The 19,837-nt window shown below is 37.1% G+C and overlaps 1 protein-coding gene across 2 annotated transcripts in view; it reads right to left on the reverse strand.

Annotated features, from left to right (window-relative positions):
- The window catches only part of LOC140171218 (protein FAM149B1-like), a 64,113-nt gene extending 44,989 nt beyond the window's left edge, over positions 1–19,124 (reverse strand). Inside the window, exon 1 of one of the 2 annotated variants that reach the window (XM_072194435.1) lies at positions 18,904–19,124. In XM_072194435.1, the coding sequence (XP_072050536.1) occupies positions 18,904–18,923 (20 nt within the window). In that variant the 5' untranslated portion in view covers positions 18,924–19,124. Of the gene's footprint in view, positions 1–15,504; positions 16,114–18,903 lie in introns of those variants that run through there. The other variant, XM_072194434.1, reaches the window with a different exon arrangement.
- Positions 19,125–19,837: the final 713 nt, after the last annotated feature.

The raw sequence follows: 19,837 nt of genomic DNA on the forward strand, positions 1-19,837 counted from the left end.
AATACTTGACTAGAGAACCCCTCATTTTAGGATTTGAGCGCATATTTTTAACACTTTCAGGGGGTTCAGGGGTTCTGAGAACCCCTGGTTTTAAAACCTAGTGCTACCCCTGATGAGATGCACTTTCCCCAAAATACCCTCAGTTTTGCACAAAGTTCACCGCTAATTCAGATCTGAATCTGATGTGGATTGTGGAGTGAATCCAAGACCAAGAGTGCATTTCACTAATATTAACATTTTTATCAAAATTCCTTAAACCCATCTGAAGTCTAGACTCATCAGAACTTATCATAATGGTATATTGAAGAGTTAAATGATGGGTTTGATTTTAATATGATCTGGATTTGGGACTTAGGAGGTGCTGTGAACATGGTGAATGTTTACATTTCAAAGCTGTCAAGCTAACCAGAGTCAATGAGCTAACCTACATGTACTGATGCTGTTGCCAGAATCCAAATGGATTCAAATGGACTCTCACAAAATTCTACCCCTGCATTTCCTTTCTGGCCTCATTGCATGAAGATCCGTAAGTGTCAGTTTGTTAGAGGGAATTAATTTATTAGAGGGCAGTTCACATGAAATAAAACATCTATAAACCTAGTGCTACAAACTGGTTTCAAAATTGGTTTCTAAGAGAAAATAGCCTGGGGAAAATAGAGATGGGCAGTTGGACACTATGAGATCACATGACCTCACTGGAGTAAATTGTCAAAAGCTGCAATGCATCTTGGGATTTATTTCAACTGTTTTGATCTGGACTAAGGCAATGAAGTTCATGACCAGTTCCCCACTGAGTCCAACCATGGAATGCTGTCTTCCATTAAATGCATCAAATTCATAATCTATAGTTCCGATTTCCAGACCTTGCCCTTCAGCGAAAAAATAAAGCAAAAATACGAGACTTGAGCAGAACTCTGGCGAAACCTGAACTACTAATATTGTGCCTTCAGCTTAGTTTCTGTATTTTCAAGGCCCTGGTTTAGTCTCAAATTTGTTTTGACAACTGTAAGCTTATCTAAATAGGTGACATTTTTTTCTTACTGTCAAATAAAAGGTATTTTTAAAGTGTGTTTCTGTTGTTTTACATATTTTCTGGAATGTCACTCAAATGATCAAATCTGAAGTTAGTTTATACTACTGTATGACAGGTATAAAATTTGCAACCTGTCTTGTACTGTTGTACAGTCTCAGAACTCATACATCACAATTTTATTTTCCCCAACAACTGAATTCACATTCCCCAAGAAGTGACTTGCCTTGTTGTGTTATAATTTCCTTATATTTCTTAGAGGCCCTATATTATGTTATGAAAGTCAATTGAACAATTATAATGTAACCTATTAAACAATGCTCCAATTCAAGACCTGGAGGTACTCAACTTTAGAAGTGAAGCTGACGGGTATAAAAATTGCTATACAAAGTTTTGTTTTTCTTAATTAATTATAAAAAGAAGGGGGTCATTTGGTATAAGATTTTGAATGAAGGGTCATCAAATATCATGATATGACGGGTTTGTAAAAATGGGGGTCATCGGATATATTTGACTTAAAAAAGAGGGCCTAATGACAGGTACATACCGTCACATCTAAAGTTGAGCCCCTCCCTCCTGTCTATGGAATAAAATCACAGTCATAAACACCATAAAGTATTTCACATACTAGTATTGATGTGGGCAGATGAACTGACTATAAGTAGGGGGGTCACACATTAGCTCATTAGGTGTCTGCATACGACCCATAAATGAACAATGGCATGTTTTGAGCATAAAAAATATCAAATTGTTTTCTTCATAGAGACCTAAACATTTTCAAATATTTATTTAGTATATGTGTAGTTACAAAAAATATTTTAGGTCTATTGACCTTTTGAATTTTACACAGCGGCTCTGTGAAAGCACCAGATTATTTATCAGCAAGACCAGTGTCTGGATCCGCAGAAGAAATTACGAAATTGCCTTTAGAAAGTGAGTTTTTCGAATTCGTGCCAACGATGTAGTGAATTTTAAAGTTACTTTTTCTGAACCATGAGAAATGTATCTTTATTTTGGCACAACTTGTTTTTTTCCATGATAAATTTGAAAATTTGATGTTTTTTTGCCCGAAACGTGTGTATTTTCCCATAGGAAACGCTGTCCAAGGGTGAAATTTTGATATGATGACTGTAGATGATGAGTTACCCTACTGTGTGCCACATGTGCAATCAAATTGAGACTCCTTTTTCCTGAAAAAAAAAAAAAATATCTTTCTTTTGACGTAAACAAGAAATTTCTAGGATGTTGGGTTAAAAATGGCAATATATTGAAACATTTGTTTTTTGGCCATTTTCCTGTGTATTTTCCCATAGAAATTGTTGACCTTACTTGTGAAGTTTTCATATTTTTCCATTTCTGGAGTGTAGTTATCAACATATTATGACCAACTTGTTGTTTTTATCTACTGCAGTGGTCCAACTTGAAGTCCTAGAGTTGTTTTACCTTGAATATGGATGTACAAAGTTGATATTTTCTTTCCAAGGGTGTCCGTAACTTGCTGTTTCATTCTGTAGCACTTTTTTACATTGAGCGGCAATTTCCTTGATTTTCTAGATTTTTCCCACTTTGGAGGCAATTTCTCACAATATTTTGATGCACATGAAGCTTTTGTTGTTGTTTTTGTGTTTCAACCCAAGGGTTAGAGTTGGCTTAGTGTAAATGCAGCCATTCACAATTCATATTTTTAATCTGAGATTGTCGTAAATCTGCAATTTTATTCTGCAAGGGGTTAAAATGAGAGTGCGACGATCCTTGATTTTGGTGTTTTAGTCCATATTTGGAGTAATCTTTTTCAAAAACTGAAGCAAATGATGTACCTCTTGACATATCTATGTTGAAAGACTCAGTTATACAGCAACTTAAAGTGAAAATCAGACATAGGAAGCATATAATTTTGATTTTTTTAGTCTTCAAACATGCCATATTGTCAAAAACATGCGTTTTTATCAAAATCATGCTGAAAAACAGCCATTTTTTCGGAACTTTTAAATTGGCGTAACTCGAAAACGCTTTATCCAATTTGAACCATTTAAATTGCTATCTTCATCATTTTGTAAGATGCTTCTGAAAAACTTAATGCCAAACATTTATATTGTAGATAAAAGAATGATGTGACCCCCCTACTATAAGTTATATAAGTCTAATTGTCAAAATTCAAAATTTAAGCTTTGTTTGTTTTCATAATTTCACCTGCTTTAACATGGCTTTGACCTTTTCCTTTTAAATGCACAGAAAAATCTTTAAATGTATAATTTCTAAATAACAATATTAGAAGTCAATTGATTACTTCTCAATCGATTTTCCATTCTCATCCAAAGATTCAAGGTTTGCTTGTTGTTTCACCAATACTATATCACCTGCATCATGACCTGAGCAAGTCTCTAATTTTGTTGTAGGACTGTTTCTTATGTTAATGAGTTCTTAATTGGTTCTTTGGAAGAGGGAGGGGGAGAGGGAGACAGAGAGAGCAAGGAGTGAGAGGGCAGTCAGTGAAAAGAGGGAGAGTGAAAGAGAAGGAAAAATATGTAAATATAAATTCAACACCATTCACACAAAACTTTTTAGTTTTAATCCAAAATCAGATCTGCACTGATATATCACCAAATCTGCTTTTCCAAATGGCCAGCAAATCTGACTTTTGATGAAACTCTACTAGTAATAATAATGTACAAATGCCAATTGTACTACAAGTTTGCACAAATATGGACAAAGCAAGAGTAGAGAAAGAGGTGCTTGGAAACCACATACAATACATGATTCCATGTACCCAGAATAAACATTAACTCAATTACAACACATTAAACACACATCACCTGTAATTAAGAACATGCCACACATCCCGCAGTAAATAGACGTTCAACATCGCAATGGTCCGCTGTAGACAGGTAGTAAATCTGCTATTAACATGAAATATCTCAATCCGGAATTTGTTCTAAGTCGATAGTCCACCATTTTGATGTAATGTATGTTAGCTACAGTAACTCAATTGTACTATAGGTGTGTTTCTCATAAACCATATCTGAGAAATGAGCCCTGTATTCCTAATTACTGGTAGGTGCTGTGTAAACTAAGGCTTATAGATGAATAGGTTAGTTCTATAGTGATAAATATCAAACAGAACTGTAATTCAATGGTACACTTTTGAGTGCAAAGAAAGATTTGTTTGGTTATCTGGGCAAGGCAAACACAAACATAGATCCACCTAGTAGGCAAGAGTTGGTTAAACAAAATGTACTCTTCATCATTATTCAGTTCCTTGAAGGGTCAGTTCTATGACATAATACCAGTGCTGAAGGAAAAACACAATGCAAAGGCTAAAATCCTCCCTCCAAAGTACAGATTCAGTGCGTATGTAATCATAAAGCCTGTGACGTTTAGCTGCATTGGTGATCTGCTGAAGTCAACAACAACATGACGCACCACCTAGTTGACAAGCATAAATGCATCCAAGGCAAAACTGTAAAATTGCAAGTCAATTGTATGTTTCAACAATTCAAGATAATATATACCAAGAAAACCAATACCAGTGTGTTTCTACCGCAAAGCATCACCAGGTTACCGCCACAGACAACATCTGTTCATCTTTCTATGCAGGATGAAAGAGGATGCTCTTGTGTTTTCTTTCCATGCTATCATCACCAACTAAAATTGGAATAAAAGCTCCAAAATCTGTCAATTTCTCACAAAAATAGCAGCATTTCTGGACTTTAATTCCTCAAGTCGTAACAAACATCTAAGATTCTGTCTCATCCAAATAACAAAGTGATGCTTGGCTCCTGTCGACTGAGATGATGTTGGTCTGTTTGTGTGTGTATAGCTACATCACCAACCACCTTCACCACACCACGGAAGTTGCTTATATCAAATCTAAGCAACAACTCTTTCCTGAACAGGTGAAATTCACACTGAGGGCAAGAATCCCAACTCATTTGGCATTACTAATTTAGCCATTTCACGCATTGGCTTAATACTGACTGTGTAATTCAGAGCATGAAAGCTGGGGATTTTCACACATTTATTCAAAGTCAAGTTTGACACAAAAGGTTGCCAGTGCAATGTGCTTATAAGACAAGCTAGTCCGACTTCATTCTTCCACTTTTCTTACATAATATCCCGCATAATAAAAGAAAAATCATATTACTTTTTGATAGGTTTTTCTCTGAACATTTTAAATTTACTGTGTAGCTCAAGTAACATCTTTGCTATAACAAAAACAAGGGGCATGAACTCTGTGAACATATAGAAATATATTTTTTAAGGTTTCTCAAGTATGCATTTGCCTTCCATGACTTTCATGGATGAAAATAAAGCACTGACAGGTTGGACTACAGTTCCAACATATACAGCCGTGACTTTTGCACTACTTTTGAAATAAATTTGATTAGTTCTTATTATTTTAAGATATCAGATGATATGATCCTGCAAGGCACTAACTTTGGGAACACATTTGGTAACATACAAAAGTGCGACACATTTTTCCTCACCACATTTTTTTTTTTTTCAGGATTTTATTTTTCTGTGATGTGCTTGCATGTGTGTGCGTTCAATAAACAATACAAAACAAGCAAGGCCGGCCTAACCTAGCCTTGACTAGGCCTAGCCTACTGATGCCTAGTTAAGCCTATGGACTTTTGGCCTTTGCCATTGCAGGTTTAATTGGCCTAGGCCAATACTTCCCAATCTGCTTAGGCCTGACACAAAAATGCTTTGAACCAATCCGATGCCAACAAAAATATGTATGTGTATAAAACAAATATAGACTGCTCTTTATTCAGGAGATTGTTTCCCCTCACCTAGTGGAAACAGTTCTCTCCATCTCCCTCATGAGCAGTCTATATTTGCATGCTAACAATATATTTTGATGTTCTTATTGTTGAAAAAGGCAGTAACAACTAACAACCCATTTCTTGGATTGTTAAAATGACTATTCTATTTTAAATCCATACACCCCTGGAAGATATGGCTTTAACCTCCCACGGTAATCCAATTTGACAATCACACTCCCCTCATGACTCACAATACCATAGGCAAAACTAACTAGCCCTAGCATCGAGGGCCTTATAACGTACACAAAACCACGTGAGCACATTACACCTGTTTTACATGACTTGCATTGGCTACCAGTTGAACAAAGAATCACATTTAAAATAGCATTGTTTGTCTACAAAATCTTGTATAAATCAGCTCCAGCATATTTAAATGAACTTGTAGAAATGTATTCACCAACTCGTAATCTCCGCTTCTACTACAAAAGGACTTCTTCAAGAAACAGTTGCCAGAAACCAGTGGGGCAGCAGATCATTTCATGTTTCAGCTGCAAACATTTGGAACAATCTGCCATTTTCGGTTCGCTCTGCCAAGAGCTTGTGTAGTTTCAAAACAAATTTGAAAACACATTTGTTCCAAAATGCTTTTAATTGACTCTTTGCATATCATGAACTATACAACACTGATGAACTGTTTTTGTTATTAATTGTTATAATATGTTTGTATCATTGTACATTGGTTGTTTTTTTTTGCAAAGCGCCATGAGCGTCTCGCGACGGATACCGGCGCTTTATTAAGTGTACATTTATTATTATTATTATTATTATTATTTATTATTATTATAAACACACTTAATCCGAGAACCGCTAAATCCCACAAACCACTCCACCCGAAAAAAAAATTCTGGGGAATAGCAGTCACTGGGTTTAGCAGTTCTCTGGATAGGCTATAGTAGGGTTTGATGATATAGCATGGTTTTGGATCACCACAGTCAAAAGGCCCTATACTAGTAGGGCTAAAACTCACTTGAATATTTTTTGAAAGCGTGAACAAGTTTTTTATTGAAAATTTATCAAAAATTGACATTGTGGGCACTCTCACTGGATGAATTACATTACTATAAAGCCTTCATATTCAACCGAAAACTTTTACTTTTAACGACACATCAAAATCAGAATTAAAAAAAAGAAATGTTCTTTTGGGGCAAAAATAGAGTGGACTCTTCTGTAAACAAAAATTTTGTAGCGGTAGACATTAAGTACACCAAAGGTGTCGTGTTTGTAAGTTTTTGACTTTTTGTTTTATCTTATTTTCCCAGTAATTCTCCCATTCCCAGATCGCTGTTGTAGCTACATACATGAAGGCTGACGAGTGGACTATGAGTTATCACATTAAAGTTAAGGGCATATCTGGTTATGTTTCCTACTGAGTGTAAATTTGGTTATGATATTTGATCTGATGAGGCAACATAGGGGAATGCTCTATTAAATGATGGAAGCCTCTACGGTCCCCAGCTATGGTCCAACTGCATGTATCACAATTGTACTAGTATATTCCGCATTAATTAGATGCTTTCTGTAGCACAGGTACCCCACAAGCTACTTCAGGCATGGTTTTAGGATTCAAACCTTTGCACTACTTGATCTTCCCGAAGTTCCCATACATGTAGGAACTCGACAACAACCCATAATAGGAGAGGGTTTATACGGCTCGCACTACCCCCATCCTCGGTCTACGCCAAGCCGGCCCAACTAGGCCAATTTCTACAAACTTTTATGTCTTTCAGGAAATGCCATTTTGTAAGACTTGCATCTTGACAATCCTTTTTGGACAATACAATATTTGCTCTAGCCTTTTGGGCAGGGTTATTTAAATCACGTCGATTTAAATCAGTGATTTAAATCGCGATTTAAATCACTTGATTTTTTTTTTTTTAATCACTGATTTAAATCAACTTTTTCATTTTTTACCATTTTGATAAATATAACTTAATTTCTTTCTTAATTTGACTGTTTTACATCATTCCTGATGTTTCTACAACCTTTGGATACAATTAAAATACCTTAATGATGTCACTTTATCTTTTGTTAAAAAAAAAGGTGCCGAATTCAACAGGTTTTTCCTCATGATTTTTGCCAAATTTTTTCTTTGAAATTTTCACATGTAATTTTTCACATGTAAAAACACGTTTTGAATTTTTGTAAATACCTGATAGTATTGTGCATATGTCTAGCATTCCACTGGTCTCTTTTGAACTTATTATGGGGTATTGCAGTTCTTGGAATTAAAAAAATCAATAAAATCGATTTAAATAAAAAAATCCGATTTAAATCAAAAAAATCTGGTTTTTTTTAAATTTTTTTTTTTAAATCAAAAAATCAACAACCCTGCTTTTGGGTAACGAGGAAGGACTAACTGATTCCAGTCTCTAACACCACTAGTACTTCTTGTTTTATTGATACTTATCTATCTATACTAATAAAATAATAAGCGGGCTGTATCTGTCTGTCTATCTATCTATCTATCTGTCTATCTATCTGTCTGTCCGGCTATGCGTTTAGCCGTGCTTGACGCATCGCTACCAAATTTCGCATATAGGTAGGTATCGGGAAAAGCATGTTGGCCATGTGGTTTTGAAGGTCATCGGAGGTCAAGGTCAAAGGTCAAATTTTCAAACTTTGTCCGATCGGGCCCAAACTTGGTGGGTGGAATCCTTGATAGGAGGGGAATATAATGCGCAAACTAAAATCGAGGTCAACCGAGGTCAAAGGTCATTAGGGAGGGGTCACATTTCAAACTTTGTCCGACCGGGCTCAAACTTGGTGGGTCGAAACCTTTGTATGAGGGGAGCATGAAAAACATTATATGGAGGTCATCCGAGGTCAAAGGTCAAAGGTCATGGATTTCAAACTTTGTCCTATCGGGTTCAAACTTGGTGGGTGCAATCCTTGATACGAGGGGAATATATGCATAAAACAAAATTGAGGTCAACCGAGGTCAAAGGTCATGTAGGGGCTAAATTTAAACTTTGCCCTATTGGGCTTAAACTTGATAGGTCAAAGGTCATCTGGGGTCAAACAGTATCGCTATCATGCCTGTGCACTCACAGCATCTGGGCTCTCACAGCCGCAGGTGCACTAGTACTATAATAATCATAAGCGTTATCTGTCTGTCTGTCTGTCTGTCCGGCTATGCGTTCCGCCGCGCTTCGACGCATCGTTCCGATATTTCACACATAGATGGGTATCGGGCGTGCGCTGTTTGCCGGGTAGTTTTGAAGGTCATCGGAGGTCAAGGTCAAAGGTCAAAATTTCAAACTTTGTCCGATCGGGCCCAAACTTGGTGGGTCGACTCCTTGATAGGAGGGGAATGTAATGCCTGAAATAAAATCGAGGTCAACCGAGGTCAAAGGTCATTACGGACTACGGAGGGGTCAAATTTCAAACTTTGTCCGATCGGGGTCAAACTTGGTGGGTCGAAACCTTTGTATGAGGGGAGCATGAAAAACATTATATGGAGGTCATCCGAGGTCACAGGTCAAAGGTCATGGATTTCAAACTTTGTCCTATCGGCCTCAAACTTGGTGGGTGGAATCCTTGATACGAGGGGAATATATATGCGCAAACAAAATTGAGGTCAACCAGTGCTCTCACAGCATCAGGGCTCTCACAGCTGCAGGTGCACTAGTAATTTATAATATTATTGGGATTTATTTATTTATTTACTACAGAATTACAAAAATATTATTGCACATAAGATACACTTTATATGTGACAGTGGCATGATCAAGGGGAATGAGTCACATGTCGGCAATTTTCAATTAGAAGTTTTTTACATCATTTTCTGGCAGTTTATGAATGCTACATTTTGATGCAAACCCCATCAAAATTGGACATCTGGTCACCGAGTTATGAGCAATTTATCAATGGCTGAAAACAATATAAAACAAAAGAATTTGAACACTGTTTTTGCCAATATCTCAAAAACAATATTAGCGACATCCGACTCATTCATCTTGATCATGTCACATATTATTATCATTACTATCATCAGGATGAAAGTGCTGTGGTGCATTCGGGGTTTTAACACATCCATTTCAGCTGAAACAGCTTTGAATTTATTTTTTATTTCCTTTTTTTTTTATAGTTTTTGCCATAAAATTATGAAATTCTGAGAAATATTTTGATGAAAGTTTACCTGATTCAATTAGGCCTATACATGTACTCTAGGTATATAAAAATTCCTAAATAAAAAAGGAATGGGGCGCCCAATGGGAGCTTTGATGTGATGTGCTGAAATTGGGGGGAGGGGGGGAGTACTCCCACTTAGGAGGTGATGCGTATGTATGTAGGGCTATTAAGACCCCCTTTTCACCATCGCTGTCACCCAAAGACCCCATTACCAGCACATGCTCTATTATCACCCAAAGACCAGGCTATTAAGACCCCCTTTTCACCATGTCACCAAAAGACCCCATTACCAGCACATGCTTTGTCACCCAAAGACCCAATATTTTTCCTTTAGATCTGCATGTCACCCAAAGACCTAGACCCTTACCTAATATTTCCATCTGAACAGCAACGAGTCGTCTATCACTGATTTTCGAGGCTTCTTTTGGCTCTCACCCAAAGACCCCATTAAAAAAGGTTATATTCTCACCCAATGTCCCCTAATTTAAATCCAAACGGTCCCTCTCAGGCTTGCAATGACCTTATATTTTTTATATTTTGCTATCACCGGATGCCCCTTACTGACCAGCCCTACACCTAAGTGCCCCCGGGGCTGAAATGTAACAGTTTGGATACAATTTTTTTCTTTAAAACGTTAAACAATAATGTAACATTAGCATAGTAAGCAAAGAAAGATTAGGAAAAGTAAAGCATATTTATTGCAGTGAGAGAGGTGTAAAATCGTACTGCATGGGACAAAGGAGGGTTGGTTTCAAATAAAAAGGAATAAAGATCTTACCATTTCAGTTACTATTGTTAGGAAATCATGTTGTGGGGGTTGTTGGAGCAGAATTATTTTATTTAAAATATAGGTTTGTTAAGGATTGTTTTCCAAGTGGACATATTAAAGGGGGGTAACCCTATCAGTTTAGGATATGGATTGTTTTCAAACTTACATACAATTTCAAATATTGTCCCCTTTATGCATCTATGTGAGAAAACGAGAACATTTTCAGCGTAAAAGTGAATAATTAGCACAATTTGTAAGCCAATACGTTGGTACGCATGCATGCATTGCATTGTGGTCCGCATCCAGAAACAACACTCCCGTCCGAGTGCTTCGCCATACCACTACGCTCATCATTCTTGTGACAAAATATCTCATTCTTTTTATTTTTATTTGACCCTGATACATTTCCTTTTAATTTTGTATATTATCATCACGTACATTTTACACTTATCTTTTATTTTAGGATTTGTTTTAATGAAAAAATGGGTTTTTTATAATATTTTTAATTAATTAATTAATTAATTTTATAGTGGGGGACATTTTTCTCATATTTTTTTTCATATTCCTCGTATCATACTTAACAAGATAAGGTCTTGTTTTGTATTTATTTCATCCCTTATGTATTTCTTTATTTTTGTTTTAAGCGTTTATCATCATAGCGCCCTCATTATTTCGGACTATTTCTGTTTGTGCGAATTGGCATGGGAGTAAAACGGCTCCTATTCACGGAATCATTTTTTCCAGCTCTGCATTTTTTCCTACCCAGAATGTCGAAGGTGGTTACCAGTATAGCCTGTTTGTTTCTTGATTTCTCCGAAAATACATCAAATTGGATCGTCATATTTCAGGATGGTAATGAGAAAAATGTAATCTATTAAATGATACCAAAAACTCATCAACAATGAGAAAAATCGGGGGGATGATGCTGTCGATCGGGTTACGGACCTTTAATTTATTATGATAATTATAACTGTCGGTTGTAATACCTGACAATATATTGCATGCCTGGTTATTGAAGGAAAGTCACCGCGAATATCAGATTTTAAGAGCATTTGAACTTGTTTAACATGCTTTTAAGCGACACAAAAGTCACGGTGTATTGGGTGTTTTTATTAACCCAATAATTTTGTATTTCAAACAAAGATGACAAGCCTATACGCACAGAATTTTAATGATTTTTGTAGTAACTGTTTTAAATAACATGTCACTCTTCACCTGGATCATAGGCCTACTCTGCGATCGTAATAGCGCCATCTCTTCAAAGCGTTTTTAAAAGACATAAAGGCATTTTTCATTAATTTCGTATTTCAAGTGTTAATTCCCGCTGTATATAGAACTACCATACTTCAATGCATATTAGTAAACAGTAATAAAATCAAAATCAAAACCAATCAAGTTGTGTTTTTATTTCTAAACGGGGCATACTTTAAGCACAACAGTTGCGAAGTAAATCTAGCAAGACCAACATTAGAAGCTTTTTACAAAGTCAGCCAAATATGGGGGCCCGGGGCCCGCCGGAGCGGGCGCCCCCCAAAAACAGTTATATATTTGTACTTCAATTGTGTAAATAAACCACAATTTTATGTACTTTTGAACATCCGCAAACATCAAAATAAAGTTTTAAAAAAACAGCAACAACAAAACACAGCATTATTTTTGTTTAGCCTTATTGGTTTTGAATATTTTTATTATTATCATTGTTGCCAATAATATTCATATGTGACATGATCTGATCCATGGGGGCCAAAGGAGGCATTTTTGAACATTGAGTTACTTCAATTATTATATTATTCATTTACTGAAAACCCCAAAGGTCTAGCCTACTTGGTTATAAAGTTATGAAGTTTTTTGATGTCTATTTTCTTATGTATTTTTTTGTTTTTTACTCCATATTTTTACCTTTATCTCAGTTTCAAATTTGCCGCCTTTGGCCCCCCTGCACCAGATCGTGTCACATTATATGACTACTTTGACCAACAATGCTAAATGCCTTGCCCTTTTATATTTTTATTTACACAAGTGGTTCCTTAGCAGGCATGCAGCACCTGACCCTCTTGAATAGTCTCATAAACACAAAAATCAATATAACAATCAATTACATTATTAATAGAATTGTGCTTCTTACATTTCTCCAATATGATTGCACTATCAAACCACAATGTGGTTTTTATGTTGGTAAAAGCATCCCGCTAATTGCATTCAATAATCAATATGTAGCAGTTGTAACAAACTTCTAAAGATGCTATTGCTAGACAAAATGAAAAACTTGCAAAAGGGAAATTCCATCAAGGTCGGATGTACATTCAAACACTACCGGTACCTGCATCTTCTCTTTTGCTAATTACTAAATTAGGCCAAAAAAAAGAGGTGTGTCTCACGTGCCTGACCCCAAGCGATTACAAATCCAATTGCCAGCAGATTGTGCTTCCTATGTATGTGAAAGATGAGCCAAAATCCACCCTCCAAATAGTCTTCCAAGTATGCTTAATCGTGGTTTTCATAGAAGAAAGGCCCAACTCCGTCCACAAATATTGGGTTAAAGAGGAATTTTGTTCATCTACGAAATCTGCTTTTCACTACAATAAACTTTCTTGCTGACATATTACATTTTTGTACATGCTTCTACTTGTGCAATTATAGGCCTACAAGAAATGAGGTACAAAAATGTTCTTATAAAGCGGTACCTCTTTTCTTATCATAAATAATGTAGTAGGCCTACCGCTTGTCTTGAGTCACTGGAATTCGAGTGTAGTAACTGGATTCCTTGCCCCTATACATAACTTTTGTTGGTCAGTGTGTTATTATTTTTTGAGAAAAATGCAAAAATAGTCACAAATTTAATTTATCATGGGGTGTAGTACCACCTTAATTTGATTGGCCTATCTATAAGTAGACTGTCCCACAGTCTGGGTTCCATCTGTGGGTAAATAATTAGAGCTAAAACCACCTTCTCCTTCCTTCACTCCAAAGATTAAAACAACACACCACTAAGCCCTAATTATAAATGACAACAAAGTTATAGTGCTCCTAGAGCACTGTGTGTCGACGAAAACTCAATTAATCTACAGACCAACTTGTTTATTTTTTATAATATAACTTTCCTACATTGTAAACCCAGACTGTTCCGCTTTGATAGTAAACTCCCTTCCAAATAATTATCAAGCTATGTAACGTGACTGTGGCGTCAATTATGATTGCCCTGCCTCATTGTCAATTCATTATATGGTAGGCACATAACATGCATGAACCAGTTCTATTGTCATTTTGCGCGCGCGTTGGTTATGATCATAGACTATCAATGAAAACCTATTTCAAATATCACCTTGCTTGCTGAGATCTACATTGATTGGTCAGGCTAAGTAGCCGCTTACACAAACGCCCGCACAAACGGCAAGACAGTGAGACCACGGACGTGATATATAGAAAACTCGTCTGACCCAGGATCGGTAAAAGTGAACTCCCACAAAATGCTGGGAGCTGGAAGGCAACTTGCCTACACATTGGAATGTCCATGTATTGGGTTTATTTAATGTTGTATAATCTACATTACCAGTCGTTCTCCATGGACTCAAGGGAGGGTCTACCTATAAGCAGGGGTAGCGTTAACCCCTGATCTGGGGTGAATGACCCCCTAAATTTTAAAAATATTAATTTTTCACCCTCCATATATTGGGAAAGTGCAAGCTCGGGGGTGAACTCTGACCCTCTACTTTTGGACCTTACTCCTACCCCTGACTACACTGCAAAATATTTTTCACCCCCGAGATTTAATTTTCACCCCATGTATTGGGATTTTCTGCAAGCTCGGTAGTGAAAAACATGGGAAAACAACCCCCGACTTTCGGGTCTTAATGCTACCCCTGCCTATAGTGACATACGTGTTATCTTACATCAGATTCATTCAAGATTCAGCTTAGGCTAAACTCCATTAGAATCCATCTGCAGGGTCAAAGGTCACCTGGTAGGGGCAGTGTTTTCAGGATTTCATTTTGCGGAGTAAACTTTGGGTCCAAGCCACTATTTAAAGTGTCAATGGTCTGTTATTGATTCAGGGAGATATTGGCCCATTTGGCATAAATGTGAAGTTCGAACATTCTCTGATATCTATTTAAGAGTACATGGGAGGGGGGTCTGGACTGAACACGGTGATATGACAAAATGAAAAGGGGTTTAGGTATAACTTAAGATGAACTACACTGCTTTTAAGGCCAGATTCTGCTTATTTGGGTGAATAGGTAGCAATTTTCAGCTTAATATATAATCTTTTTCCCAAAGTCAAAATATGAGTGTCCCAAAACCAGACTAATTCAACGACGAGACTATATTGGGAATGTGCAAGCTCGGGGGTGAACTCTGATCCTCTACTTTTGGACCTTACTACTAGTACTACTCCTACTACACTGCAAAATATTTTTCACCCCCGAGATTTAATTTTCACCCAATGGATGTATTTGGATTTTCTGCAAGCTCGGGAGTGAAAAACACAGGAAAACAACCCCTGACTTTCGGGCCTTAATGCTACCCCTGGGTCTGGGTGAAATTTCGAAAAGCAGTATCTCCAAAACCGTTTGGAGTTGAGCGCTAATTTTTTCCATGTGTTCATCATTCCCATAGAGGTATGCTAGAAATGATTTGCATTTGCATTTAATAGAGAATGCATAAAAAAATTTCATTTTGCATGTAGACATACGTGCATTTAGTATTTGAAAATAAATAATTCAAATAATCGGTCGTACGGTGGTACTTACATTTCCATCTTGTCCATAGACAAGATATTTCTGTTGCGAGGCTTCTTTCCTGCCATGATTACCATCTCAAATCGGTTCCAAAGTTAATTTGCTTTTTTTTTAGCAAGCATAACTGTTTATGTTATTGCCTCAAACCAGTAAGGTTTTGAAGGCCAAGTCATACACGTATAACAAATGGCAAATTCAAGGATTTACATCGTTCAAAGAACAATGAAAAACAGCAACAAGTGTTTACATCAATTGTGTCATCCTCATCATAGACAGTCATCAAATTGTAATTCAAATTACAAGTTCCGGCAAATCGATGGGCTGGCAAAAACAAATGAAATATTACATTTCATTATTTTCATATGCTGGCTGCTACAACTTGATCCTCTAGAAATTGGAGGCTTTCATGCTTTGTTTGGTCATCATAATGCATTGCCAACAGTTATCAACATGTCCTCCTTAAAATCTGTTATGTTTTGCTGCAGATGTGCCACTGCACTGTACTGTGTATGACAAATTGACAGCGTTTTATTTAATTTTCACCAGATGAATGTATGATGCACTTGACACACCATTCGGCATTCGCTATTTAATAGCATTCTGATTCTCGATTCTCTACTCACTACTCAGGGCTGCCAACTTTGAAAAACACATTTCAGTATTTTTCAACCTCAAAATCAGTATTTTGCATACAAAATCCGTATTTTGAAAATATACTTACGGTTCTCAAGATATAGGCATTTTAGTGTTACTCAAAACAATAAAATACAAAGAAAGTTGAAAGGGATTACTGGCTATATCTCAAAATCAATATTCCTGAGAAACAACTTTTTTGGCTTAATCACAGCACTGTAGTGAAAGGATTAAATTTATAAAAAAAAAAGTCGCAAAAAAAAAAAAAAAAAAATCACAAGAGGTCGCCGTTGTGGGCGCTTTTGCACAGATGTCACTAGACACATGTAAAAAAGTACAGGGCAGCGCCCTGGTGGGTGGGTGTTCAAGCCCCAGCTTTTTATCATTCCCAAACCTGTTTGAAACCCTAAAAACAGCATGTTTTCATGAGAAACACTAATTTTCAAAGAGCTTCCATTTCCAAGTTACAGCACTTTGAAATGTCCACTCCCCTATACTTAACCATGTACGAAGCATTTTATAAACTTTTGCACTGGCTTTATTACATGACCTATGCATCTGACTTACACATAATGTGAAGCCCAATTTAAAACTAATAATTCATTGATTTAAGTGGACCCCCCCCCGGACCACCCACCCACCCCCACCCCAATGTGCCAAAGTCATGAGCAAAAACAATGTAGGAAACCATCTTGTAGGCTTAAATATTCTTTTCACCATGGAGCTACAGAGTTAACTAAATACCTTCAGAAGACATAACCTGTCATAGCAGTTGAATGGTTAATGAAAAATAATAATGTGCATGCACCATTTCGAGATATGACTCTTGTAGGCCTATTAACTATTAATTTTAATGTGCATGCATCAACCGAAAGTCGAAAGAAAACGGTGTCGGAAACCAACTTGTAGGCCTATTCTTTTTTTGCACCAATAAGCGCTAAATAGTTGACTAAATACCTTCAGAAGACATAGCATAATGTAGCACGGGATGTAGGCCTAGCAGTTAGATGGTTAATAAAAAAAACCAATAAAATACAAATAAAACAAATTATTTAATAGGCCTACAGGATGGTTTCAACACAATTTTTCCGGACTTTCGGATTGTGCATGCACATTAATATTTTTCATTATAAACATGCAACTGCTACTATGCTATGTCTTCTGAAGGTATTTAGTTAACTATTTAGCTCTATTTGTGCAAAAGAATAGGTCTACAAGATGTATTCCGACATCGTTTTCCTACCGACTTTCGGATCGTGTATTTATTAATGGACGGAAATGTGGCACGTTCCATATTTTCGGGTTTTAAACTTTGGAATGCAGGACTGGGGGACAGTTGGCAGGTCTGTATTTTGCCAAATACGAGCAGTGAAAATCTCTGAATAGCCTTACTTTTAATACATATATCAAACTTTTTGAAAAACGTATTTTAGGACACAAATCCGTACTCCCGTATTCTTGACCAATTTCCGTACGAAATACGGAAAATTCGTACTAGTTGGCAGCCCTGACTACTGCTCGCGATACAACAGCGTGAGCCTGGGGCGTGAGCATACACGAAATGTCTATTCCCGGGTGTCTATTAGGCTAGTTGTATAATTTGGTGTACTATATAAAAGTATTTATAAGTATAAAACGTGTACCTTGCCCTTGGGCTGGCTGGCTGGCTTGAACTTAAAGTCATAATGTACGATCTTTTTTTTTTTTTTTCCTTTATTTTTTTCAAAACCTCTTTTTTGTCATATTTGTATTACTTACACATGTTCTAACTTAAATCTATGAGCAAACTGTCAAATTCGTCCTATTTGTAGTAAAACGGATTTATTTTCTGTTGTCCGACATAAAGTCATAATTTTTAAGATTATGACTTTATGTCAGCCACGATCATAAACCGTAGTCTCAGATACAAAACTAGCTTGAGTTACGCTCCCTCCACATGTGGAGGGAGCGTAACTAAACTGGCCGCGTAGGAGCCTAACTCTGAGGCCGCACTCGCTATCCTAATCATTTAGTGCGAGATGTTTCGAGCAGTGATAGAGGTGAAGTTTATGATGTTGTTTCTTTGCAAATTCCCAATGTTTTTTTTTTTTTTTTGTATTGGGAACTTTCATAATGATTGCATATTATCATTTTAGAAGAAAAAAAGAAAAATCTAAAAATTTAAAAAGATCGTACATTAAGGCTTTAAGTTCTTAACAGACATGACAGAAGGCCCAGCTTCCTTGGGTCATTCAATTCATCATGAAAAATGTGCACAAGCATGACAAGTAAAACAACAAAAGTGTCAAGTGTGATGGTTAATCATGTTATTGTTAATACTATAGTGCGATCACGTCAGTCAGCCTAGAAGCAAGCCATGAATATGAAAGTTTCATTGAAACGGTGTCGAATGTTAGACTGCGGAACTCAGTCCTCAATGATAGTCAGTCATTTATCTTTTGGTCGTTATATGACTATCATTTGAGGGACTGAGTTGTTATAATATATCTTCCGAGGTGCAATTTCAGACAATAGCTGGGGATTAGTGGGGCAGAGGTTATCTATTGAATCCTTTCATGACCACTGAAGCATAGTCAAGTCTTCCAAGGACACTCGGCACGAATTGAAAGACCATCACAAAAGAATGCATGCATGTCAGGTCATCGACACCAATTTGGTGTTTGTTATGACACAAATTTTGTGTCTGTTATGCACCTCGAAATATGTACCTTAAAGTCTGTAGTCGAATGTGTCAATCAATTTACCATTCAATTCATCCAACTCAACGAAACAACTTACTTTACAGAGCCAAAATTCATCTTGAACTATCTTGCCAATCTACGAAACCTCATGGCTAACTGAATGATCATAACTTCCTTCACATAGTGTCTCGAAGGATACTATCAGACTATGGGTCGTTCTAAAAGTTGACGTAAACTTGACAGCGGCGTTCTTCTAATAGAGTTTACATAGGGAATCTATGCAGTGAAAAAAAATGGCGATGCCCACACGGAGTCTGTCTATCCCACAATGCATTGGGTGGTTGGCCAGGTGACAATGCGCAATGGAAGATTAGAGACTGAAAACTGCATGAGGGCGCAGGCATGGCAGAGTGTTGGGCAGGCATTCATTCACTGTTAAAGGCCCTGGGGATTCTGGAAGTCGTTGTATTGAAGGCCTAACCCTAACCATAAACCCTAACACTAACACTAACTAACTAAAAAAAATAACATATAGGCCTACAGATGTAGGCTAGGGGCCTAGCCAGACTTTTTCAAAAATCGGTGAGGGAGGTCCTTATAAGTTACATTATTTCTTATTTTATGTTATTTTTTACCATTCGTTTCTGTGTAAAATTGCAAAATTGCAAAGTGTTTGTCAACACATCATAATGATCGGGAGCTATCGGGGAGTACTATTTGGCTGTGCAATAATTATGAGCCCTGGGGGCGGGGTAACATTGGGGGGGCAAGACATTTTGGCGGCGAGCCGAAAGGAGGGCAAGCAATTTTTGGCAAGCCGAGAGGGGGAGGGCAAGCGAATTTTGGCACACATTCATGAGGGGGGGGGGGCAAAGTTAAGGGCCTCCTGGCTATTAAAATTTTCGGGCGTGCTACCAATGGCGCCGGAATTGTGGCGCCCGGGACAAGGATACATGACATAGCGTCTATTATCCTTGATAGCGTCCCACCGGGCGTCCCACTTGTTAAATATTTTTTGCCGACTGAAATTC

The sequence above is a fragment of the Amphiura filiformis genome, chromosome 15, assembly GCF_039555335.1.
Source record: "Amphiura filiformis chromosome 15, Afil_fr2py, whole genome shotgun sequence".
NCBI classification, from domain to species: domain Eukaryota; kingdom Metazoa; phylum Echinodermata; class Ophiuroidea; order Amphilepidida; family Amphiuridae; genus Amphiura; species Amphiura filiformis.